Source organism: Talpa europaea (genome assembly GCF_964194135.1).
Source record: "Talpa europaea genome assembly, chromosome: 6".
NCBI classification, from domain to species: domain Eukaryota; kingdom Metazoa; phylum Chordata; class Mammalia; order Eulipotyphla; family Talpidae; genus Talpa; species Talpa europaea.
Genome location: NC_140072.1, coordinates 45170912 through 45198341, shown reverse-complemented (window position 1 = coordinate 45198341; position 27430 = coordinate 45170912). Strand labels below are relative to the sequence as shown.

The following is a 27430-nucleotide window of genomic DNA, read 5'->3' as shown; positions in this document are numbered from 1 at the left end:
GTTTTTGGCTCTAACGCGGCTGCCGTAGGGCGGGCGGCAAGATGGCGTCCCCTGTCATTGGCAGAGCCGTGAGAGCGGCATCAGGTCAGTGCGAAGTGCTGCGCTGTTTTTATGCCTTCACAAAAGGGTGCGAGAGACTGAGTGGATGTTTAGCTTGGAGATTAACTGGGAAAAAATGGGATTGGTGCTGTCTTTATTTGAGGACAGAATTGTAGCGTATTTTCTCCAAGGCGACCCGTCTCAGACCGCGCGAACCGGCGGTCCCGGAGACTCTAGGACTCTCGGGCATGGATGTTTCACCGTTTCCACTTTACCTGCTCCTAATCTTTCTTCCTTCACTAGGAAAAACCAGGATTGGGACGGATGGGGCTGCGGGAGATTAAAAAAAAAGTACCACCCAAGTTGCTGTTTAAAACCCGCCGCACACGACCTTTGGCCTTGGAAAATTGTTTAATTTTTCTAAACTCCAGATTCTACAGCTTTCAAATGGGGATAATATCGTCTGGAGGACTAAATGGAGTCGTGCACGCAGTGCGCCTTGCATAGTGTTTGGCACTTAATAAACTTGGGCTTAAGACATTGACCACGTGTGTAGCTAGCAGCGACTGTGGGTGTTTCGTACACTCAGTCCATGGCATAAGGACTTAGCTAGAAGGGACTGTAACGGTTGTGTTCACTCAGTCCCTGGCACAAAGGACTTCCAGAAGGATTTCATGACTGGGAGAAATGACAGTAGTAAAGACAAGTAAATTAATTAGCCTTACCCTCTAAGGACTTTTGCATAAAATTAAAGATCATTCAAATATAAGATTATCAGCAAATTACTTTCATACAAAATAGAATAATGTTCTATAGAAGAATAAAATTAAAGGAGAAAAAAGCTGAGCTAGTTTTCCAACTGTTACAGAAGAGCTTGTTTACATGGGTTTATGTGTGTGTGTGTGTGAAATATATGTATAAAGAAAACTTTATGTAGCATGCAGGAATGGTTAAACAAACATTGTACACCTAGGCCAGGACATAGAACACTACTTCACCAGGAGCTTCTCCACCCCTGTGTGCTTCTCCAATCAAAATTCCGTATTTTTGCCAAATATAAACACTATCCTCATTTTTATTATCAGTCTTGTCTTTTCTTTCTCTCTAATGGCATCTATATGAACATCATTGTTTAATTTTGCTATTTTTGCACTTTACATGAATGGACTCACTCATGAACTCTGGTGTCATCTTTCACGTTGTGAAATTTATTCATTTTGCATGTAACTAATACTTTTTCATTGCTATGTAGTATTATCTTATGTGACTACCTGACAATTCTATTAATGGACATTTTTGTGTTCCCAGTGTAGGGTGATTAGGTTGAAAGCTGATTGACTTTGTGTCCTGGTAAATAAATGTAAAAATTTCCCTAAGGGACGTGTGTGTGTGTGTGTGTGTGTGTAAGTGGAATTAGCTGTGGAATTACCAAGTCAGAAAGTATGTGAACATTCATTGTTAATCTGATACTGCCAAAGTGATGTGCTTATTTAATATTACCCTCTCGTGGTATGTTCCACATTGACACCAACTGTTGGTATTGTTAGACCTATAAATTTTTGTCACTCTGTTAGGTATTTAATGGTATCTCATTGAGGTTTAAGTAACATTTCCTGATTAGTAATGAGCCTAAAATTTTTACACATGTGTATTGGCCATTTTGAATTTCTTTTATAAAATACCCATCACATTTTGCCCCTTTTTCTGTTGGGTTATCTTCTTACTGATTTATAGTTGTTCTTTATATATTCTGGATATGTGTCCTTTCTCATTTAAGTGTTTTAAGTATCTCCCACTCTAACTTGTTTTTTTAGTTTGTCTTTTGATGAGAAGTTCCTACTTTCATTATTTGAATTTATTGTCCTTGTATTACTATATTTAGATTCCATTAAAAGAGTAATATGACAACTTATTTTTTAATGTCAGTATTTAAAATATACTGGAAATTATTTGCTTTTAACCATTTAAAATTTTAGATATTCCATAAAAGTAGTGAAAGGGTACATCAACCAGACACAGTCACAATCTATGGATAAAGTCAGAGCTTCTTGAATGATTCTGCCCTGCCGCCAAGGACTCAGTCTGGCAATAGTGTGAGAGAGGATAGAGGATTCAGTCCATGTGTCCATAGATGCTCTATCATCTGTCTTCTGATCTACCCCAACAAAGAAATTTCCCACTATTTCCTCCAGGTATCTTCAGTATAGCCACAAGGCAGTGCTGAGCCTCTGAAGCAGGTCCAGTCCCAACTCCAGGCATGTATTTGTTTCAGCGCCAGTGCTTCTGAATATTGGAGGCCCTCATATTATGTATATATTCTTCTCTCCCCACAGGAATCTTACGACCCCTGAATATTTTGGCATCTTCAGCCTATCGAAACTGTGCCAGGAATGCCTGTTTTAGTTCTGCACTACTCACCCAGCATTTTAGTCATATTCAGATACCAGTTGTTTTCTCTGCACCTAGACTTATCACATCTGTCAAAAACCTGACATGTGGGCATACTTCAACAATCCTTAACAGGTAGAGTATATTTTAGTAAACATGATGCTTGGACAAAAATTCTAAAATAGTTATACCTACAAAGACGTCTTAGAAGTAGCTGTTACTCTTTGCTACCTGCAGTTTTGTATATAGCCTTTACCTGATGGAGTAGGAGAATATAATTGACATCCATATGCCAATATGTGCCAGCATCAGAGACTACCAAACCGAACACACTTCTGCTGTTCTGGATGTGGTTTCCTACATGGAAGCTGTCAGCCAAAGTGGAGGGTGAACAAGGTGATGGTTTTACAAGGTTGGGCTCCATATGGTATCCATTCAGTCATCAAACATTTATTTAAACATCCATGGATACCCAGCACTGTACTTCGTAGAAAGGAGGCAAGGATAAACAAGTTGAAGTACTTAAGGAATTTATAATCTAGTGGGCAGATGGGAAAAAAATCAGGAGATTAAAATATGATTACCTCTGTCATAGGCTTCGAGGGAGTGGATTATGGAAGGATTACAAGTTGGTGGTAGTTGCTACTTATTTATGTTTATCATCATGAATGACTTTAGTAATATATTAAAAGTTCCATTCTAGTAGAGCTGATTTTTATTTCTAAGTATAAAAATGATTTTTATAGTTTAATCAGTCTTACTGCTGAGTTAAAAGTATTTTAAATATATTCTAGAGTGGCCCCCTTGCTCCCAAATGTTCTGCAACAGCCAGGCAGAACTGTGACATACTTCAGTTCACGAAAAGGCAAGAGAAAAACTGTGAAAGCTGTCATCTATAGGTTTCTTCGACTTCATTCTGGCCTTTGGCTGAGGAGGAAGGTGAGTCTTCATGCTGTTACTTGAATGAAAAGGGATTTAGTAGATGAAAATGAAGCAGAATGCAGTTAACTTATTCACTGACTTCTCTCCCTCCCCATCTCACTAATAGCTGTACTAGGCATTAAGTCCGGGCTTGGCAGGCATCTCTTCATGTAAATGAATCCATGGGAAGTAAGCATTCATAAAGTATTGTTCATAGTGGCTAAAGTCTTCACTGTCAGGTTCACCTCAAATCTTTACACATCTGACTTATCTAACAAGCACCAGAAGACCTTTGAAACCCGAATGTGTAATAACCTGCAAGGAGTCACGTGGCTCAGATTAGGGGACTGAAGAGCTTTTCAGTCTGTCTTGGATTGTAGGTAGCTTAACGTTTACTATAGAACATTAACCCATGTATACTTTTTTTTTTTAATTCTGTGTCTTTCTCTGTTGGTGTATATAATTGGGGACCATATCAGAACTCTAATAATTACTCTCACCAGGGGCGAATGTGAATGTTGACTTTTTCATTCATGGAAACCAAGTAACTGATAATTATAAAGCAGCTTGAGACCAACTTTTTGCAAAACCACCTTTGAGTTTTGACAACTGTTCACATCCTAATTCCCTTGTACTCCCATTTGTTATTTGGGAGCTAACAAATGATTCTTTAAAATTTGTTTCCCTGTAAAAAGAATTAATCGGTAGGGATTTTCTCATTATGTGAAAGGGTGAAAGGGTTACCCCCTGCCTAAAAAAAATGCTGAATTTGTAGATAAATAGGTTGACTGGCTCTCTCAAGTTGTTTCTCCTTTGAAACAAAAGGGTGCACTGGTCAGCAGAAGCTCACATAGTCCATAAGTAGCATTATTTTTCTTTTTTGTTTTAATTTATTTTATTTTATTTATGTATACAAGAGCTGGGGTGTAGGCCAGAGGTGCGGGGGGAGGAAGGGAGAGAATTCGCCAGAAACAGAGTGGGGAGTAGAACAGGTGGATCTACTGAAATACACTGCTGAGGGAAGCAGCAGGGACAGGAGAGGTCTGCTGCGCTATGTGGGTTAGCTCTGGCCAAGGATCAAACTCATGTTGCAGTGGCTGGCAATAGCTGCATATTGTGCCACCCCTTGTGCCACCAGGTTGGCCCCTGCATCTTTTGTTATACTGATTATTTTCAGGTCATTACTGACTCTAGATAAAATTAAACAGATGGTTTACCTTTCCCATCCCTTTTATAGGGCCCTAGGACCCTCATGTTGGTAAGGACCTGCTCAAAATCTGTAATGAGAACTAGTTCTCACTGATGGCCCTAAAAGATAATCCACATAGTAAGTGCCCTGCTTCAAAACAATTTAATTTTAAAAGGAGAAAAAAAATCCACACTGTTTTTTTACACTAATATATAATAGTTTTATCCAGCTATAATTTTTATTGCTTATTCCCTCCTTCCATTTCTGAACGTAGAGATTGTCTAAAAACTTCCAAGCATTTTCATAGTGGTTCCATTCCACAGATAATCTTCAAAAGATATTGGTGGTGAAGGTAGGACAGCAAATTAGTCCATAAGTGTGAGATCACAGGGACCCTGTTTGGCTTGCAACCTAGAAAATTTTATGCAGCTGGGGGGATTAGGGCTTGAATCTTGGAATTTAAAATTAAGCAATGGATAGTAAAACTAATCTCTGGCATTTTAAAACAATTTATTTGAGAATTCTTAAATAACCTTCCATTATTTCTTAGCATCACTCTACTAGAGAAGTCCCTAGTCACAGTGATGTCACTAAGGCATTTCAGAAATCCAAGGCATCTTCCCAGCAAAGAGTTATGGTGTCCTTTAGTTTGTGTGGTGTCATAAAAGAGCTCTTGTCTTGAAAGGGCCCAAGGGCTCTTATTGGTACTAGGTTCCTGTCTTATCTGCCCTATTGCTTACTTTGTAAGTCTTAAGTCAAGTATCAACCTGGGTTTAAGCAGGCTATGATTATAGTTTTTATATTCAACCTAAATATCTCTTCGCCATTTCTTCAAAAGTAATAATGTATGAATGGTATATATGGCAGTTCTGGCTTAAACATGGGTGAGCCTGTTCTTTACCACTCTTCCTGAGACTTTTACTGTATTCATTATTCCTTAAGAAAGTAATTCTTATAGGGCTTCCCTGGTGGTGCAGGGGTTAAGACGCAACCTATAAAGCTATTCGCAGCCACTGTAGCACAAATTTGATCCCTGGCCAGGGAGGTACCCACATGGTGCAGCAGACCTCCCCTGACTTGCCCGCTGCTCACCTCAGCAGTATATTTTAGTCAATCTGCCTGTTCTGTTCCACACTGTCTCTGGTGAATCCTCTCCCCTCCACCCCCACCTCTGGCCCATATCCCAGTTCTTGTATGCATAAAGAAATAAATCTTTTTTTAAAAAAAAAGTAATTCCTATAGAAGTTGGTCCCTAATGTGTGAAAAGAAAAATGAAACAATTTATTTGAGAGCTGTGCTTCTCAGCTCTTACATTACTAAGCCCCCTTAAGTGAACATAAACGTTAACAACCTAGTTATACTCACCCTTCATCATCTTCCACATTAGGAAAAATAGCATAGTGATTAAAAACTCTTATTCATTCCCTTACCTCAGTGCTATTTAACTTCTCTAATTAATGGTTGTTTCCTTTAATCTATAAAGTGATATTAGTTGTTGAAGAGATAATGAGATTATACATATAGAGTTAGCCATTGTAATTATATATCATTACCTTGTACTTCAGCCACAGAAATTTATTTTAGCTTTATTTTCTGTGGTTCTAATATAAATAATTTTTTCAACATGTTAAATTATTACTTCTTTTTCAAATTGCACATGCTTTCTCTTTTTGCCCCCATTGAGAATCAAATCTTTCTGAAAAACATACCAACCCCTCTGAGTCTCATTTTTGTTCCTCTTGGACCTTTAAACCATGAGTGGTAAAGATATTTATTTCCCATGTTATAAAACATTTTAATTGTCTTTGTAATATTTTCTAACAGGCTGGTTATAAGAAGAAATTATGGAAAAAGACGGCTGCAAGAAAAAAACGCTTAAGGGAATTTGTGTTCTGCAATAAAACTCAGAGCAAACTCTTAGATAAAATGACGACATCTTTCTGGAAGAGGAGAAACTGGTATGCTGATGATCCTTATCAGAAGTATCATGATCGAACAAACCTGAAAGTATAGATCACTTTCATGATTCCTAGATATTAAATATGTATGTAGACCAGTGTCTTTGCAAAAATAAGTATGAAATGATATAAATTGTACCAGCTGATATGGAAACATGCAGTACCTTATTAAAGTTTTAAAACTTAATGGATTAAACGTTTCCAGATTTGTTCAGGGAAATAGTAGTTTAAAGTTGCTGGGTTTTTTTTTTTTGTTTTTTTTTTTTTGTGGGACCCTTGCCAGCGGCCGGGGAACAAACCGGCACTGCAGAGGCTGCAGGCAGCCTCGCAGCCCAGCGCTCAACTGCTGCGCCACCAGGGGAGGCCCAAGTTGCTGATTATTTTTAACAAGTGGTAATGGCCTAATTAGTTGTTTTACTAGGCTTATTTAGTTGCAAGGGACCTCAAGTTAGAACAGACATAAAAAGACTATTTAACTACCAAATTCACTTAAGCAGTGGGACATTATTTTAAGGTTATGTACCTGGTTGCTCATAAACCTCTTCACTACCTCAACTCCATCCCAACATTAACCCCAGACCTCAGGAAGAACAGAAATTTGCCAGTTGACCTTAGTCCAAGGCACCTACAGAAGCTTCAACAGCAAGAATTATTTGCTCTTTAGGCTTAGGGTCTGCCATGCATGTGACTCGGTTCTTTTTATGTTGTTGGCTCCATTCTCTACTCACCCACCTGTAATTCACAGCTTTTGCTTGCTCATAGTTTTTGTTCCCTCATAATAAGTCTAGCTTTCACAAACTTGGAGGTTTTCTACCTCATGACTTGAAACGCCTGTCTCCGGTTGCTCGTTAACAGGAAGACTCTTAATAGGACCAGCTTATCTTTTAATGCCAGGTCTCATCAGGGATCACCAACCAGGGTAGTGATTGGCTGCTCTTAGGTCAGGAGTGTGTTCTTGCCCACTTGGTTGTGGTTAGCAGGTTCGTAGGGAGCAAAAAATGGTTCTGTGAGCAGTTTCACTTAGAGGTGAGCATGGACGTCAACACACATCTAGTATGCTGGCTTCATTGTGTTCATAACAGTTCTCTGTTTATCAGAACAGGGTGTTTTATACAGAAAAAAGTAAATGAAATAGTTTTTCAGTGTGCCATTCGTGAAACAGAAGAGGCTATACAAGTGAAGACACAAACTTTACCCAAGCATTGAAAGATAATGTATCTTTAAAAGTTAATTTTACCAATATCAAAATCAACAAACAGCTATGAACCAGAGACACTCTATGTGGGCTTGGGGGGCAGGGAAAGGAGGGATTGGGGTCAAAATAAGGGGGTTGTAATTGTATGGGGAATATAAAAATAAAATTTAAATTAAAAAAAAAAGTTAATTTTACCACTTAAGATTTCATACTTTTGACTGTGAGGATAATTTTTTCCCCAAAATTTCCAGAGATGTATTATAGAAACCTAGAAGAAAGAGCAATATCAGTCACTTTAGAACTGATGCAAGAGTTATTTAGCATTGTTCACTTGGGGAGAGGCAGGTTAGAGGCATTGAGGGAAATTTAATCCACTGAATGGTTACAGACTAGGTCAGTGATTCTCGGCTCTCCCATCAGAATCATTGGGAAACATTTTCAAACAATAGAGCACTTTGGTTGAAAACCATTATTAAATAGAATTAAACATCAATTACTATTTCAAATTCTTCAATAACAGTTGATGATGATAAAATGTAGTTTCTATTGTTAGTAGAGTAAGTAAAAGATAACTAAATCAAAATCCTGTGGCATGTCAGACTAGAAGAATTCCTTGAAATCAGTGTATGTTTATTAAAAAGAAAAGGGGAGGGGGGTGGGCAGTAGAGTGCTTTAAAACTAGAAGGACCAGTTAAATATCAGACATTTGATTTGGATAAGGTCTGTGTCAGTGGCCTCAGAGCACCTTGGTTTCTCATCTAGGCCAGGGACTTCCAACCAGGCCTCAGCATCCAGAGATAGACTTAAGTGAAAGGGGTGCCAGGCACATGATTTAGGGCATAGGGAATTTTCATACAGATAACTTGTTTTGTGGGTAGTGGAGCTTATCGACACTAATTGTATAGTTTGACAACAAAACATCTTTCAATTAAAGGTCTACCTACATGATATCCAATAAATATATAATTTGTTAAACACTCTCCATGTCCCAGCATAGGCCTGGGCCTATGTCTCCAAAACTGACCTGCAATACTAACCTTACAGAGTAGTTATTGATCATCCCTAGCTTAGATTTGAGGAAACTGAAGCCTACAGTGAATTAAATTACCTAAAATATAGCTAACAAGTCATAGACTCCAGATCTAACTCATTGGACTCTTGTGTATTTCCTTTAATCTTTTAACAAAATAAAAAATCATATCTAAATCAAGTATCTGTAATCCAGCACTATAAATACTAAATACTTATTCATGTCACTTGTACTGAGTTAGCTTTTAAATTTTGTAACTTTACTTTCCTTTTATTTGTCAGCTCTAAACCTGGCTAATCTCTGTCTTATTGACATTGGACTTTGTTCTTTCTTTTCATCTCTTCATCCTTCCTGTCTTCTGAATCTCCTTCTTTACTGGCTATTGTTTTATTTTATAGTCCTCATGTAAAATATAAAGAATACAGGCCCATAAAGACAAAGAACATGAGTGTTTGATTTTGAGTTTCCAAGTTTTTTCAACTAGCAATGAAGTGTACCTGTGCCTGTCCATATTTCAAAGGCAAGGGCTACAGTGGTGGTAAGGTCATCCATACCACACAGTGTACCTCCACACGCACCTCGCTTTTCTGACCTGCAAATGTGCATGTGAGGAAACAGATTCCAAGAAGGAAAACAATGGAACAGAAAGGTCTGTTGGCAGAGTTAAAACTGCCTCCCAAATAAATTACCAGGTTTCCATTGGTGACCTTTAAAATGTAAAACACACGACCACATTCAGATTTATGTGATCTAGTAGTTTTAAAACATATATTTAATTTTCTTACCTCCAAACAATTCTGTGCAGTAGGCATGGGGCCAAGTCACAAGACACCAGGCTAGTTAGAGGCTGAGCACTCAGCCTCTAATAATCCATGCCACTTTTCACATTTTCAAAAGTATTTTTTCTTAGAAGCCCAACATTACAAATATTTTTTTAAAGAAAAATGTTAAGACTTTATTCAAGATGTATATCAGGCATTATAACAAAACAGCAGAATTTCAACCTTTGGAATACTGTAATTTTACATCCCTTTGATGCACAGTTCAGTGTACTATTTTATTACAGACCGTTCTATAGAGACTACAGAAATAAACTAGGGAAAATATGCACAGTCACAATCCAGAATGTCAGCTCTTTGCATGTGTGCTATTTGAGAATGAAGCACACCCTTTGCCATTTCAAATACTGTGCAAGGTGAAGAACTAGGACGGTGCTTGATCATGGTCATGGCTGACAAGAACAGTTATCACAAACACATGGACAGATCACTACAGAGAACACACATTTCAAAGGCCAGCAAAGTGAGCAAGCTATTCGCACAAAGCCAGGAGGGATTATGACTAAACTCTCCAGTTTATAAGTACAACACCACATCTTACCTCCTCAGAGACAGAACAGGTGCTCAATGCAAGTAACTAAAGTTGTTACATGAAAATTACGGACTTTCCAGCTAGCAATTTGTAAACAGCCTGTGTCTGTAAATCAGCAAATTAAAAACATTCAGTTATATCCTCTAGACAGAACATCGCACCACTAAGTGTACTCTTTGAGGCATTCACATTTTATGTTAGTCCATACACAGATATACAGCTTGTTGGGTAAGTAAACACATTTTACCAGAAATATGACAGCTGCTCTCAGTTATACAGTGAGTGTTTTTAAGAGAGAAACCAACTCCCTAATCAACACTTGAAGGAAAAATAGTTACATTTACATTAAGACAGCAGTTTGGATACTTTTATATTTTTTGAAATTTTAAATGAGAAGTAATACAGCATGTCTGAGAGTAGAGTGCTTCGAACTTGTTTTTGGCATAGATGAGTGCAATCTTGATAGCCTGTACTTGTTAGAACTTTCCATTGTAAAATGGTGAAAATATAGCTTGTTCTCAGTAAGATTTTAATCTCTGCTGCTAAAGGCATTTATTATTTTGGCAAAAAAAAAAAGTTGCTAAAAAGCTGCTTAAGTTAAGCTTTTTCTGCACTTGTTTCTGGCAATTCTGAATACTCCTAACTAACAGGTAAGTTCATTTTAAAGTGTATATTTTTCTTCTGTCTGAAACTATTCAGTGAACTTGAAGAAAACATTTTCTGTTTTCCTTAACAGGTTTCGGTATTTGGGGTTGTTTAAATATTGGGAGGGCACGGATAATGAACAGATAGTCTCTATTTGTCCTCTGAACCACAGATTTGCTTTTACATGTATTTTCCTAAATCTTTGTGTAAATTACAAAGTCTCCTTCAGAGGAATTGTGGAAAGAAGGGTCTTAAATCTGCACATGTGGCAACAATAAACTTCAAGTAAAACTCTTTCTAAGGTGACTAAGATCCAGCCAATGTGTCATCAGCAAAGACCACTAATGTATGTTCATGTAACTCAGTAATGGAACAAGTCTTTAGGCCTGTTTGTAACTGGTTAACTGTAAATTCTATGTGGTACATAACACTAATTCTTAGTCTTCAGGGCATATCTATGAACAAACACAATCCAAGTATTATAAAGTAACTGGTTTGTGACCACTGCATGCATTTCACTGAAAGTAAACACCAACTCTAAGCACAAATATATGAGTCCTATTAGGCTCAGCTCTCAAAGGGGAGGGCAGCTACCTCAGACCACAATGTTATTTAGACCAAATTCTTCTTTACAGACAAAATTCTCAATCTAAATAGGGATTGAGTGCTTTATTCTTCTAATAAGCAATACAGGCTTGTATAAGATGTCTATTAACACCTGGAGTGCCATGAGTGTGAGACTTCTCGCTTATTCACACACCACACAAGCCAGAAAGAGAACTGTCATGTGAGCCACATCTGCCCATGGAGCAAAGCAGCGAGTCACCCATAAAGATCTCAGCCTCTAAAACCTTTCTAGAACCCAGCATTTTGATTGTTGCACAACTGTTTCAGATGCATTTTATAGCACATCTAAAAGTCTAGTTCTAGGTATTGTTTTGTGTTGGTTGGGTATTTGCTTAGATTTCCCTAAATCAGGTTGCTTAGATTGTAGCTCCCTACTGAGAAAATTAATCACAGCACTGGTTACCAGGTAGGAGAAGTAGTCATTGTCAAGTACTTTTGAAACACATCAATAGGATTCCTCACACAGCTCTGAGAGTCCATATCCCCAAGAAGTTTTTACCAAGGGTGAGCCTCTGCCTAAGGCAATGGCAAATCTCCAGAAAGCATTCAGAAGCTCCTAATCCTGAATCCAAGAGGAGGACAAACTTCCTGCAACTTCTCATTCTAGGCTACACTCTGTCGCTAAAATACTGTCTCTCTTTTTAAGCTTTTCTGGTGTACTAACTGAATAACTGTCTGAAGAGTATGGACCTTCATCTTTCAGGAAAAGGGATGCTTTACTAAATTTGTATTTGGAAGCTTTATAAGCAGATTAGATATTCTCTAGAATCAAAATAATTTTTTACACTTCTGTTTTTGCAGTTTTCTTACATATCAGAACCTCAGGCAGCCCTTGCAAGTCCATTATGTTAAGCGAAAAGCCATAAATATATACATCATAGTCCAAAGTATTAGTACCAAGAACAAAAAAAGTTTTTAAAAAATTGCTTTGTTTGCATTTACAAGACTAAAAAGTATGCAACAAATAAATTACAAATGTACATTGCAGCAGTGTGGGGGATGATGCTCTTATTTCTAAAAACACTGCTGTCTGTGATGACAACCCAATTGTGGAAAATTACTAACCTCAGAAGACTTAAAGATCATACCCCACACACATACTATCTTTCCCTTTAGCCTCTCTCCAGCAAAATAAAGAAAGGAAAAGGGGGTAAAATCTTAAAAGTGGAAAATGGGAGAGAGAAAAGGCCATGTCTGTGAGGCTGCACACGAAGCACACCAGCTTGCAGATTTCTATGTTATTAGTGAATAGCTCTTTAAGGCAGAGAAGAAACATTCTGTGGATCCGGTGCTGTTGGCTCATCTCACTCACGTGGTTTCAGTGGCCGAGGATGAGGTACTTTTCTTCCTGAAGCGAGATCGAAGAAGTCTAGGCGGTGCCTGAGAGGAAAAAAACAGAAAATGGCATTCCTCAGTGTGGCTGAAACATGGAATCTTTGCCTTCCAACCTGAATGGGTTTGTGTTGTGTTGAGGCCAAATGTGCATGTGTGAGGCGGTTTTCTGGCACTCTTGGCGGGCTCTGAGTTTCCACAACAGAAACCAGACATCAGAATCACATTCCAAGTCTTCCCTTGGAAAGGGAAGTGAACCTGAACCAATTGAGAAGGCCAGTGCCTCCCTCTTCTTGCTTGCCTCGTCCCTGGATCTCCCAAGTGAATGGTTGTACAGAAGGATGATCCATTTTTCCTGTTTTTGCCTTGAGAGCAAAATGATCTGAACAAGTGACTCAGCAGAGAGAAATGCCTTCTCATCTCTTTGCCTGTCCTTGTCATTTCTTTGGGGATCTGGCCTTGTGTTTCTCCGTATGTGCTTAAAATTCCCATCACCAAATTTCCAGTCCTCTTTCTGGATGTGAAATCCTTTTACGCCCAGCAGACAAAACAACAAAGGGAATCACTATCTTTGAGTACAAGAAGTTCCATTTCATCTCCCCTACAAATGACAAATAAGGGACCCCTCCTTCCATGGGAAACATAAACCACTGGAGGAGATATTATTAGAACGAAGGAAAAGGAAGATGTTTTCTACCAGTAACAGCACTCAAGAGGGGAAGTGGGGGGTGTCACACGACAAGCCCCAACCTACCCTCAACTCCTATCTGTCTGTTCCTCTACTGAACTTTTTCTACACTGTCCCATCACACCTCTATTCCTTCTGTCTGGAGGCCCTTCCTCCCTTCTCTGTCTTGCTATTTCTAGTCCTCTTTAGCAGGCAGCTTAAAGGGCATTCCTGAGCCCCTTCCCCCAGGCTATCACCTTTTTTCTCAGGTGTTTTGCACAAGCTCCATATCAGAGGACTTTGCTCCCTGGGCCATGCTTGCTCTGCCCAGTCTCCCCCCAACCCCTTCATGCCCCATACTGAGCTACCTGAGTCCTTACTTTACTACAAGAAAATTTACCAAAAGCCTCTGGAAGTAGAGTAAAAGAATTATCCATGAGAAAGTAAAGCAGCTTGTACAACTTAAAAAAATATAAAAGCAAATCTGCACAAACCCTCGGACCCGAGAATGGTTTGGGCACCTTCTCCCATCTCCAGGCTGGCCCGCTCTCTCTACCCTGGGGCTGCCCGGGTAGTAGCAGACTCTTAAGCAGTGTCCAAACCCAGAACATCTTTTTCCAAAACCTCCAACTTCAGAATTGACATATATGCCTCCCCTTGGAAAGGAACCTGTTTCACCCACAAAATGAAGTGATAACAATTAGGGTTCTGGTGGGAACAGAGACCACAGGCCACTGTGTTCGAGCCGGGGAACCTTTCAGTGCATTTCATGATCAGAGTCGCGCAGGTTCTCCACATGGGACAGAGGGACCCCCACCTGCCTCAGATGGACTCGCAGGCTGGAGTATTCGGCAGATGGGAAATAGGAGAGGAGACATGAGGCAGCAAAGAGAAAGACTTGGGGACCCTGATTCTGCTGACCCTGCACCTGAGTCCCAGGCTGGGGAGTCCCTATCCACATCCCAGCAAGGCCCACAAGGCTCTGGGCTTGGGCCTCCTGCTACCAAAACTCCATCCTCCTCCACAACTGGCAGCAGTACATGTGTCAACAACATTATTTGGGGTTATTTTAAAGAGTTGTGCCCCTTTAAAAATATTTTATGAATATCTACTTTGTATCAGGCATTATTTTATGCCAATGAGACACAGTGATGAACAACCTATATTTACAGAAACTAGTCAAATAACACATTCTGAGTTTTTCTACTCCCTAAATGTTCATTTGGTTGTTTTTCACTCACATATGACCTTAGATTAATATTTGTTAATTTTTAAATTCTAAATGCTATATCACTCTCCTATTTCTAGATGAAATTAGCAGTCTTTTTCACCCCTTGGCGAGTAGCTGGATGCTACCTAGCTGTTTGATTGAGGGAGATCTTCTGATTCCAGTCACTTAAGAGATGTTGGGTGCCCCAAGAGATGTTGGGTGCCCCACAAGATGCCACTCACAAGACCCCCAGACCTCCAGGGCAAAGCCCTTGTGCAAACAAACACATGCTCCAACCCGCAGCCCCAGACACCGTGTACCTCCAGGGGGAGCGCCGTATTTCGAGGTGCCTTATACTTGTACATGAACTCCAGCAGGTCTTCTTCCTCATCATCAGAAAATGCCAAGGGGTTTTGGACCTTGTGGGGCTCCCACGCCTTCACACCACCCTCATTCACATCTCCCTCAACCACTTAATGTCCATTTACAATCTACACAGGAGACAAAGTAGAGCGAGGTGGGGTCAGTGTTGAAAGGAACAAGGAAAGGCAGGCAAATGTATGGTTAGGCACACAGCACACACCAGGCCTGGAAGGTCAGCCAAGGCCTTTGGGTCAGAAGAAGCAGCCAGTAGCCCTCGAACCTCCCTGCCATGGGACTCAGGATTGTGAGACTAGCCACACTGTGCACAGGAACCAGCACAGGCTTCTACACTTCTACATTTACTGATAAGCTTCCAAGGGTACCCCTCCCCTGGAAGAAGAAAGCCACTGGCTTTACTGAGATGTGCCCCGTCCTCAGCTGTGATGCCACACCAGAAGAAAGAATCTCCTCTAGAGAGGAGAGTGGCAGTGATACCAAGAAGGGAATCACATGGGTTTCTATTATTATATATAAGGGGAATGTTGACAGAGTGTTACACTTGCATATGCAGCCCCAAGCACTCTTTAAGAGACAGGATGTAAAATGCCAGGAAGTCTGAAGAAAGAACCTTAAGCAAAGTTAGGTAGGATTTTCCTTTCAAAGGTCAAATCTTAGAAAAGCAAAGGAGCCCAGGGGAAGGAGACTCCAGGGGTAGCCTTCACCCCAAAAAGACAGAAAGATTTATGTTTTAAACTTCCTGACTAACCCACAAGGAAGACTCCAGAATCAATTCATATCCTGAAAAGCACAGTCTTTTAAAGATGTTCAGTACTTTATCCTATTCTATGTCACCTGGCCAGGTAGTTCTGCCTTAGTCAAGATAGAAAATATTTCCTTCCCATAACCAGCTTATCTGTACCCATTATACATCTTTCTATGCTTCCTATGTTGTTTTTTCCTAGAGTCACAGAATGCAGGGCTAGCAGACCCTCAGACCACCTGGTCCAGTCAGACAGTCCTGCAGGCAGAAGCCAGAGCTCTTTCTGGGACACCCTGCTACTTATCCCTAAAAACATGTTCAGCCACTGAAAGTGTTCTAACAACAGGGGATTCACTAACTTATAATAGCACCAGGTGTGAGTTAGGTAAATCTAACTATCTTGAGCCACTTTGCCAGCTATCACTGCTATACTCCCCAACAGCCAGCAGGAGGCAGCAAGAGAGCATGATTGTCTCAAACCTGCCTATCAAAGTTGAATTGCAGGCTGGGAGTGCTCTGCTCAAAGGCCAAGTCTGAGATCATTAACCTCCATTGATCTTTTTGCTCTATGCTTGCCCCAGCCTGTTTGCACTGGGTTTAGGTTATCCTCTGGTTATCCTTTCCAGAGGATAGGTTATCCTTTCCCTTGCCCTTAGGACTCTGTTGAATATGAAGACTGGCAACTGCAGAGAACAGAGCCCTCCCTAAACACTCTGACCTCCCCAGTCTGTCACCCCAAAAGCACTTGGAGCAGCCTTGTGCTGCTTGTCTGGTTATCATGTTAGTCTCATTGCTTCAGCCCAACAGAAAGTGTCCTGAGCTTCGGAGCTGTGACTGATCATAATTTGAGGTCCCTCTAAGCATTGACCCAGTGCTGAACACAGAGTGGCCACTCACTCGCCAAACTAAGTGGAATGCTGATGTCATCTCAGAGAGCTCAGTGCTCATGCCAAGTCAGAGCTTGACACCCATCCATAAAGAAATTCCTCTGAAAACAGATGCCTTTAGCCAAATAGAAGGGGAAAGAGACAGGCCTGCACAGGACAAAAAGTCCTCAGAGCAAGGTTAAAAACACATAAGAAGCCAAACAGCTCTGTTCCAGCACAAAACCCCACATCCTGGGAAAGGGCTTGGGGACTACATTGGCCACTCCAGCTCCAGGTCCAGGGCTTTCCCTGTACTGATTGCCCTGGGGCTTAGAAGGCAGCCCAAGGTCACCACAAAATCCTTAAGCCAGCCCACTCACTCAATCTGGATTCACGAAGACCAAATAGGGAAGTCACACATGATCAAAATCATCATCATTATCACCACCACCATCATTACCACCTCAGAACTGAAACCAGAATGGCTTTGAGGTTGTTTCCATTGCATCCCTAGACTACAGGGTAAAGAAAGATATGATACTCTGGCCCACTTGGAGTAATGGGTCAAGGGAGCCCAGATATCCAGGAATAAAAAATAAGTGTTGAGCTCAGCAGGGGGCTTAATGTGGGCAGCTAGGGGACTGGAACTAGCTTCAGGCGGAAGCCAATATAGAGAACCTACTAAAAAGAGGAGAACCAACCATCTGGTCACCTTTTGCTGAGGGGTTTTGCCAAGGAAGTAATCTGTAATATTCTGTCTTACACTTAGGATCCGTGAAAGTAAATATTCTCCACATGCAGAGCCAAGCCTCTGGTTGCCTGTTGGGTTGTGGCAATGAGCCTCTTAATTGCATTTTCCTCTTTACATTGGCTGAAAGGAAATTTAGCATCTCTGGCAGTCTATAATTTTATGGCATGCATTTAAAATTTTCTTCTCACCTGACTCTGTCTTACCTATCGCCTTTCCCCCAAGCTTCATTTTTTCTTGATTTGTCATCTGTATTTCTACAAACATATGTAAATCCTATTTTGAACAGGAAGTATAAATGAAGAAATAAACCTTACAAAAACATCACAGAAATGGAGAAAGATGAAGACAGGGACAAGCGGCTGGGCAGAAAATTCAGTGGTGTGTCTCTTCAGCACTCTTGCTCCTGCATCTCTAGATAGTGATAGAAGTTTGGACCCATAAGGTTCTCGCTCCTGGCAACAGGCTGAGAGGTTGTTACTCTCCACATCTGCTGAGCACTCCCAGAGATAACCGGCATAGAAGCATCTCGTGTAAGGTCATGGTCTCAACAATCATCTCAAAACAAAGGTGATGGCAGCCAAGGCCTTGAACCACAGAGCTACCACCAAGCCGCTCAAGTCTGCATGGCCTCTAAGAGAGGGCAGAGGTCTCTGTTGTCTTCCCCAGCAGGGGCGCATGAGTGTGTGGCCTTGACTGACACTGTGTTAGCAAACCTGTCAGCAGAACTACAGCAGGCTGGGAGGCAGCTCTTCTCGGTGGGAGGGCAGAGAAGAAGGAACTGGCTCCCAGTCCTCCCCACAGTGCAGCAAAACGACCCCCAGGTTAGCAAACACATCCCACACAGCACACGTTAGTGGGAGCCTTTAATGGAAGTCAGCAAACGTGTCTGAAGACGAGCACACCCATGTGGAACACTTACATCCGAATCCCCGACAGCCACCGAGGGAAAAGAAAAGAATATTCTGTTAGGAAAGGGTCATTGGAGATGAAATAAACACATGAGTGAACGTACCTACACACGTACACGTACACGTACACATGCGCACACTCACTCCCCACACTCAAGCCCCTGGGGGAGGGCTCCTGCTGCTGTCAGGGGAAAGAGGTACTGCCCAGGGCCACACTCAAGCACAAGGCGGTGCTCTTTCTCCCTCTGTTTTAATGGAGTGAGTAAAAAGAGGTGACTTTGCTGTTTTAAAATCATGTCCCACACACTTGATTTAAAAAAAAAAAAAGGAAAAATACCCACCTTTATGACTAATCCCAAATGGTAGTACAGAGTGTGGTTTTACATTACATCAAAGTAGGAGGAGAGAGAAGAGAGGAGAAAGGGCAACAGGCATGGAACAGGGAGATAATAATAGCAACATAGAGAGGAGACAGTTGTCGGGGCCCAAAAGAAATCATCCCGTACCCCTCTGGTTCTTCTCGAGCTGGACAAGTAATCCAAAGAGCATCAGACAGATTAGCAAAAGAAAAAACAAGCGATGTAACAACATATGCATGCAGAATTTACATGGCTGTACATTCTAAGAATAATGGAACGGACTGGGACTATTCATCCTGTGTTTTGGGAACTGGGGTGTTAAGGACAGAAACAGGGAGACTTCACATGACAGAAAAGGAGGGGGTGACCTCATCCTTACTCCTGAGAGTAAAGATAAGACTTAAAGAGAAAGGATCTGTTTATTGATAAGCCTAGAAATGGATGCAACCCCAAATTACATTCTTTTAGATCATAAAAGAGGGAGCAGTGACTATTTCTTTGGCAAGGAAAAAGGCCATCAGGTTAGGATGAGAAGACTTCTTCAGGGAAGGGGGAAGGATTTAGGCAAGGACAGAAGCTTCTCCTAGCCTTCAGGGACCCTATTGGTTAACCCCAAATAATCTGTATTCTCTAAGTAATGGTAATAGATCTCCCAAGGCTCAGAGGGCCTTGACTGGCCTCTAGTTCCCATATCCAGGTGACAAGAGGCCTGCTCGGGGTGCATTGAGAAACACCTATCTGACCCTTTGGGGAGACTGATCCCACGGAAACATGCAAGAAACAAAAGGGAATTGTTTAGCAGAGGGGCAGGGATGGAGCAGAAGTGAGGAGATAATGTCCCCCTCAGGTCTGAGAAACAGATGAAAATCATTTCAGGGGGCCAGCAGGGTCCCTCTGACCAAGGCATCTGTGACCCTCTGAAATTCTATCTCACGGTATCACCGCCTGAGATTGGCCTCCAGTTGGTGTGAGACAGAACTCCCCACACCACCAGCTGCTGACACCTTTCAACCCAAAACCTTCATTAGCATAAACTTCAGAGCTGGAAAGGCCCAAGAGATATAGAGCCTGGCACCCTACTCTGGACAGGAGGGAACTAAGGCCATCCTGAGAGACTTTCCCATTGTCACAGAGAGCAATGGAGATTCATCCTTTGAATCATCAGCTGGTTCCTTCCAAGCCAACCTTAGGCTCATAGGTTGAATTCCAGGGCACTGGTGTTGAGAGGGTCCATGTGGGGAACGCTGGGCAAAGGCATCCTGGTCTTAACCCTGAACAAGGCCAACCCCCACCTGCTGCCCACTCCCCACTAGTCCCTCATCCCTCAGCTTCCTGCCTGCTCTGGGAGGAGGATCCAGAACTCCCCCCAGGAGCCCTAGACACACCTGATGTCTATATAGCCTGCAGCAGTGACAGGCTGTAAATTCTATAGGCTCTAAATTCCTATAATCAACTTCAATTATATTTAAATGAGCTGGAAATGCAGCTTCTGGTTAAGAAACCACCAGCAATCACAGAAGGTGAGGGCTTTCCAGAAACTAAGGCAGAGCAGTCCCGTGGGGAAAGAATGGAGAAGGCAGCTTTACTCTCCCGGTTCCCCCAGGTGACAAGAGCCCAGAAATAGAGACTTTCTGAATGGCTCATGGAAATCATAAACTCAACAGCCAAAGGCTGAGAAGGTAGAAATGACCACTGGAATTGCATCTGAATTGCATGGTTGTTTCCCATGAACTTGTACTTGATGACTCGTGTTGAAAATACCTGCAGGCAGTCCCTCTGTTTCTTTTTAAAAATTGAGACATAACTTATAGAGGACATTTATTCGTTTTAGTTATACAATAATGATTTCATTTATATACCTATAGCACACATGGTTGGTCAGAGTGAGAGCTGGGGTAGGACACTGGTCCTCTGTTCCTCTCAGAACACCCGTCACTGTCGGCTCACTTTACTTTTACAGCCTCCAAAACCCCAGGTCTTAAATGAAGAAATTGAGGGAAAGCACAACACTTCTTATAACGCAGCTTATGCCCTGCTCTCTGCCAACAGGCGAGGGGGGGCCTCTGTGGCACCAGGGCTGGCAGCCATGAGGGGCACCACGCCTGCCTTCTTCCTCCCTCACACTAGCCAGCAGCCCCAGGCCAGGGCTGTCCCTCTTGTCTTCTGAATCAAAGGGTAGTACCTCCACATGGGGAAAACGGGAGCTGAGTTAATCCGGCCCCCAACTCGACTACCTTTTGTGTCTAGTTAAGGTTAGGGAAACTACTGGAGCAGGTCAGGAGAGAGTAACATGGCCAGCTGTGGGAAGGCCATGGCTCCACATCCTGCTCTACACCCAGAGCTGCAAAAGTCTCTGAGGGACGGGGAGAACCCAGGCTCACCCCCTCTCCCTGAGCTCTCCTGGCTGCTTCAGGCTCTATCAATGAAACAATAATAATGACACTTCAAAAAGTCCTTTCACAGCCATGTTCACAGCAGTGCATTGCGGTAAAGCAGGAGATCTGTCTCTACACTAGATGAGGACACCCGGTGGTTAGGTGGCTCACGCAGGTACACAGCTGGTAAGTGGCAAAGCAAGACCAGGGCTCCCTTGGCTGCACCGGGACTGACCCCCTGAAACGGCAGGGTTTCGTCACTTCAGAGGAGCTGGGTTAAGTTCCTGTGTCCTCATCACCCATAGCACAAGGAAATAAGACTCTGTGGTGGTTTTAAAATACCTACACACGTTCTTTAATACACCTCCTCCACTCAAGAGGTGGAAATGAATTCCCATCCTCTTGAGTGTGGGTGGACTCAGTGACTCACTTTTAATGAATAGAATACAGAAGTGGTGGTGTGTGATGTCAAAAACCATGTTCTAAAAAGTACTATAGTTTCCGCTTGTCCTCCCTTTTTCAGTCACTCATCTGGGGGGAGGCCAGCAGCCAGCCATGCTCTAGGGACACCCAAGCAGCCCTAGAGAGGTTCATATGGTAAAGGAACTGAGGCTCCAGAGCCAATAGCCATGAGGCAACCATCTTGGAAGTGGATCCTCCAGTCTCAGTCAAGCTTCAGATGACTGCAGTCCTGGCCAACAACTTGTCCACAACTTTTGAGAGACCCTGAACCAGAATCACTCTATTTAAGCTGCTCCTAAATTTCAGCCCAAAGACATGATAATGCGTATTTGTTGCTTTAAGGAGTCACCCTCCGGAAACTCCCCCCACCCAGACCATGCAGCTGAAAGGGAGCCCCAAAATCAGGTACTAGTTCATGGTTAGAACCTCCTCACAAAGCGAGAGTCCAGCACACTGCAGAAAGGTTGGCTGCTTACCTTTCCGAGTCCTGCAGGTGGAGCAGCAGGTACACACTGTGGGAGTGGGGGGGGGGGGGGCACCATCAGTGATCTCCCCAACTTGATAGGAACCAGCCCCAGGCAATCAGGGAGGTCCCAGTGAGGTGTGGGAATCCCAGGGTGCTCATTATAGAGGTCTCAGGAACATGGGTCTCATCCCAGATTGAGCTTCTTCTCACATGCTAGAAAATGCCCTTGCATGACCCACGAGGTCAGTTCCCGTATCCTACAGCCCTCATGAAGGCAGGGGTTGGATTAAAATTTCCTTTGGGAAGTAACTCCAGCTACACTTGCCCAGATGTCCTCCACCCTGCATCTTCCAGTTCAGACTGATCTCCAGGAAATATCCTCAGATTAAATCTGTAAACTCAGAAAGTGTTCAGTGTCTGGACATTTGGTCAAAGGCCTAACTGGCTGCTGCCTTGTACATTCCATTGTTCTTGATGCACCTCTGGATCTGGGTATACAGCAGATGTTCACTAAATATATGTTGACTGAGTGTTTCCAAGTTTGTGGAAGTCAAGGATCATTCTTTCTTTTCTTTTGTAAGCTTCCCGGCATCCAGTTCCAGGGGTTCGATAAGTGGTATCTGACAAAATACCTCCCAGTTCATTCTGTGGGTTGGGCAATATGTTCTTGTAAACTTCATATTTTTATTTTGTACAATGTGGCATTTATTTTTGGTTTCCTAAATTGTTAGATAATACTGCATTCTCTTTTGTACTTTTTTTCATTAGGCATCATGTTTTCGAGATCTACCTGTATGTACACTGCTGCTTCCAAAGGCTGCATTCAACATCAGGGGCTGCAGCCACCACCTCTTACCTGTTCTCTCCCAGATTGCTTTCAACAACTGCCAGGGTTTGCAAGTGATCTATGTCTATTCTCCCCACAACCTTAATCCACAAAGGCTGAATAGAAACTATTGTGCCTTTTTTTTTTTCCAAAGGAGAAAACTCATCTCGTGTGCCATCCAGGTATCATTCCAAGAAAGGCCCTGAGGTTGAATCTATGCTTAGTGGGAACAGTTGTGCTTGGTGACATCTGCCTTCACCAAATCTCCATGTGAATCTATGCATGTGCTATCTCTACTCAGGCCCAGGATCACCCCACGAGGATGGAAGTCCAGATTCAAGGTTCTTCCCCCTAGAAGCCCACCCTGAGGTCCACCCTGGGGCCTGGCAGGGCACACCAGTCTATGGACCAGGGCATCCTTTGCTAGACATCTCAGGTACCCTGACCCTCAACTCAGTGATTATGACAGCCCAGAGCCTCTGACCCAGGTGCCTTGCCCCAGGTTCTGGGACAGCTTTCACCTATCTTTCTTTCTGGGGTGACTTCTATTTTAAGCCCCAGAATAGCTGGGGGAGTGTCACACACAGAGTCCTTACCTTCTCTGCTGGGTCAGCACCTTCTTTTTCTGCCCACTGAAACCACAGGTGCCAAGACCCAAGAGCGGGCAGAGAGGAGAGCCAGGTCATGTTGCAACACAGAGGGTTCTCTGGTTCTCCATGAACTCCACCTGCCAGGCCTGTGACCAGATTGCTCCTCACTGTTTCTCCGGGGCGTGACAGAGGGAATCACCTCTGAGCCTGAGCCAGAACAAATCCCACACCCATTTCTACCTGGTTCTGATCTGGGAAGATGTTCAAGGTTCAGTAGATGCGTCCTGTCACCTTTCATACCCCACCAGATTTCTCCCTTTCCCACTACTAAGTCGGCCCTAAACATTCCATCAAGGGGAGGTCTAGGCAGAAAGCCTGGATTCTAGTCCTGTGTGACCTTGGTACAGTGCATGACCTCTCTGAGTCTACTTGCTCTGCTTGATCCACCTCTATAAAAAATGACAACATAGAAGCTTAGAGGGAGAGGGACTGTAGGACCACTTCTTAGTTAAAGCAAGAATCCGTCTCAGCACATGATCATTCAACTGTTTTGCAACCTTCCAATGTCAGGGATCTCACTACCTCATTATTTTCCCTGGACACTTTCACATTATAAATTGTATCCATAGTAAGTTAAAAAAAAAATGAGAACAATAATAGTAGCTACTGCCTATCCTCAGGCTCAACCTCTCACCAAGGGTGAATGGCAGAGGTGGTAATCCAGGACTGTTTCCTGCACCCCTTTTCACCTGTACTCTTTGCTGGCAGCACTGGTGCTCAGTTCCTGAGACCCAAGCTCCATTATCTCCCCAAGGAACACTCTGGGACACTGTGAGTCCAGGCCCAGGTCCCTAACCCCCTAATCCATGTTCCTACTCCCTGCAAGGCAAAAAACCACTGATGGATCAGACATCAGTGGGTCCCACACATGACTGCACCTCACACACATGGCAGCACACCTCTGGGCCTCATTCCAGACTTAGTGCATCCTCTGAGGATGGGCCCAGGGCTCTGCATGTTTAAGCAGGTCCTTAGGTCACTCCTGATGCAGGCAACCTCATGCTAGGCATGTCACAATCAGTGGCAGACATCAGAGGTGTGATTTCTCACCTCCATAGGAATTAGACCTCAGAGCTAGTGTGGCCCTTGGTGTGTGGTGGCTAAGGGTGTACATGGTGAACGGGGCTCAGCAATAAGACAGAAATAGTAGAGAAAAAAAGAAGACAATAAATACTCATGCATGTAACAGGGACCACAACAGGTGTAAGTTCTGTGTGGGTAGAAGTAGACACAGTGCTCAAGACAGGTAAGTTCCTCTGAAAAAGTGGGATCAGAAAGGAAAAGAGCAAAGAAAGCTCCCTTGGCCCAGGATCAGCTGTGCCTGTTACCTCTAGATTTGGCCCAGGTACTACCACAACCCCTTCCATCCCCCAAGTCCCCAAATCAGAAGGAAGAGGAGGAACTCTTAGTGCAGGTGACCTAATCCTGCCACCAATCAGAGTCCCCAGGCCAGCTTCCTGTCCTGGTCTGAGTGGTGTTCTGCCCCTTGGCAGGCCTAGCATGATCTGATTAACATGTGTATATGGGGCAGGTCCCCAGCAAGGGCCTGGTAACATGCCACATGGTATACCAGGCCTCTCTCAAAGGCAGTGAGGTCTAAGGTAGAAAAGAGGGGAAGAGAAATGACACCTACCTGAGCTGCCAGCACTCTCAGAAGCACTCCTGGACATCTTAGGTTGGCCGTGTTTGCCGCTGGCCCGCCCAGACCCTGGTGGTGGGGGCCCTGATGGGGCAGGGGCACCGTCTCCCCTGATGGTGGTGAGGTCCTGCATGCTGAAGCTCCGGAGTCTCTCCGATAAGGCACCCTGTCCCTGGGTACAACACAGGAGGGGGCACATGTCAGAGGCCTGACCCACAGACCATGGGCAGGAGTTGGGGGCAAATTGACAAAGGCCAACGAGGTACTCTGACGGTCAGCAAGGTGAAATCCAGACCTGGAAGGAGGAGTCTGCAAAAGAGCACCTACCCAGTATACTTGGTAGAAGCATGGAGAGGGTCAAGGCCTGGAATGTTCCAGGGCTTCCTGTGGGGCTCAGCAATTGTTCTTGGGGTTCCTGCCCCTTCCTTTCCTTCAGATGCCCCCAGGACAAGCTAGACCCAGGGTCAAGTAAATGACTACTATGTGGTCTTTCTCCTCTCCCAGGGTTGTCTGCTGCTTCTCTGAGTTTATATAAATAAAAATTCTTATATACACATTTATTTCTATCTTATTTACATTTTTCTCAGTTTCCAGTGTGCAACAAATCTGGTCAGAAAATCAAAACCTAAAAATCTATGTGCTCAGTCCTTACTCTCTTCAGAGGAAATAAAGTAGACAGTATTTTTTTTTTTAATGTATGACAATAACTTCTCTTATCTGTTCACATTACTGTTTTTGAGGCACATATACTTCCATTATCACACTTGAGCTTTATAAAATACCCAAAAGGTAATGAGTCAGGAAGGAAAAAATGATATTATTTTTAAAAAGACAAACTGCTGACTGTAACCATTTCACATCAGAGAAAGTCATAGAATTCATCTCAGAGGGAAGTTGTTCTCTTATGGAGGAAAGCAAGACCAATCATGATGTTATTCTTGTGAAATGGAAGGCCCTTGCTGTCTGGATGAGAGACTTTGTATAAGAGAAAGGATTACAGTGCAGGCTCCAGGATGGGAACTTTACTTTAGGCCTCAGGGGCTGAGAAGGCAGATTGTATTTGGGGGGAGAAAGAAACCAGAAAGAGCAGGCGCTGGTACAAGACTGGGGTTATTGAGAATTGGGTTGGGACAGACAAGTCACCACTGGGCAAATCGATGTACTCTGCCACTTTGGAAATACTGGAGGGTGTGCAGACTTCCACAAGGCCCCAGAGCAGTGGTGGGTGGGGGATCAAGTATTTTATTTGGATAACGAAGAAAAGAGTGGCCCACCCCAGAGGCCTGAAGGACTTGGGGACCATAAGGCACAAGAGATATGAGAGAACCAACAAATAACATAAAATCAATGAGAGCAGCTAACAAGGCAGCCCTGGGCTTGGGATGGGGTTGATGAAACACACAAGGGCCGCAACAGCTTAATAAGGGACTTTCAGTGTGGCAGAAGAGCTTGGGGGATTTTTTCCATTTTACTTCATGAAAATACACCAATGAAACACAGCATTTCACCAAAGTGACTTTAGTGGAAGAGCCAAATGCAGAATGAGTTGTTAGAGGGAAGGGGGAACAATAGACTTGCAGATAGGCTTAGAAACATCAGAATAAAACAAAGATGAATTAAAACATGAAGACAAATTCTTAACCTACCAAACATATAAAAACCATGTCTGCAGGAAACTAACAATAAAAAGAAAACTAACTAAATCATCAAATATATTAGAGTTGTATACCACTAGAAATGTACATCGATGCAAAACAGTGTTTGATGGACAATATGTGAAAAAGAAAACTCACTCTGGTTGCTTCAGACACTGCTCTGGAACAACAGTGCACAAGGGGTCAAAGTGTAACCTTCTACATATTAACACTGGATGGTCTTGGCAGAGAACATGGGGAGGGGCCGAGCCACCCAGGGTGATCCCCTCCAATCCATCAGCCAATATAGTCCATGATTATTTTACTCAGAAATATTTTAGATGAGAAATAGAATTTAGAAGTAGAATGAATTCTCAAAAGAGGGAGAAAATATTCTGATAATTACAATGGAGAAACTCAGTTAGGTTAATGTAATAAAACCACTTGCTGATTCTTTCATTCTGCTTCCCTTTTATTCATTTATCTCCTCAACAATCATTTATGGAGAAATTTATATAGGCAAGATACTGTGTTGTTGTTATTAGGAAAGACGAAAAAAATACAGTCTGATTTCTGACGGTAAAAATAACCACAGAGAAGAGCTAGAGAAGTTACAGCAGATGAAGGCTATGAACAACAGTTCTGGAGTCCACCTGGACTCAAATTCCAGTTCTATCACTGGGTGACCTCAACCTCTCTTCAACTCACTGTTCTCATCTGCTGAATACCAGCCACATGACAGGATGGTGGTGAGGATTCAATGCGATTATGCCCATAAGACACTCATTACAAAGCCCAG

The 27430-nt window shown here is 42.8% G+C and overlaps 2 protein-coding genes across 5 annotated transcripts in view; one reads left to right on the top strand and one right to left on the bottom strand.

Annotated features, from left to right (window-relative positions):
* Positions 1 to 18: 18 nt before the first annotated feature.
* On the top strand, positions 19 to 6550 carry MRPL35 (mitochondrial ribosomal protein L35; the record flags this gene model as incomplete). Its single annotated transcript, XM_084235200.1, has 4 exons — positions 19 to 84; positions 2373 to 2562; positions 3222 to 3366; positions 6362 to 6550. The coding sequence occupies exons 1-4, from the start codon at positions 42 to 44 to the stop codon at positions 6548 to 6550; spliced, it is 567 nt and encodes a 188-aa protein (XP_084091326.1). The 5' UTR covers positions 19 to 41.
* A 6121-nt stretch (positions 6551 to 12671) lies between these two features.
* REEP1 (receptor accessory protein 1) overlaps positions 12672 to 27430 on the bottom strand; it is a gene marked incomplete at both ends in the record, with an annotated part of 100878 nt that continues 86119 nt past the window's right edge. Inside the window, 4 exons of one of the 4 annotated variants that reach the window (XM_084234686.1) lie at positions 12672 to 12743; positions 14893 to 15044; positions 21893 to 21928; positions 24992 to 25169. In XM_084234686.1, coding sequence (XP_084090812.1) covers positions 12672 to 12743; positions 14893 to 15044; positions 21893 to 21928; positions 24992 to 25169 — 438 coding nt within the window. The remainder of the gene's footprint in view (positions 12744 to 14892; positions 15045 to 21892; positions 21929 to 24991; positions 25170 to 27430) is intronic. The other 3 variants (XM_084234687.1, XM_084234689.1, XM_084234688.1) reach the window with 3 other exon arrangements.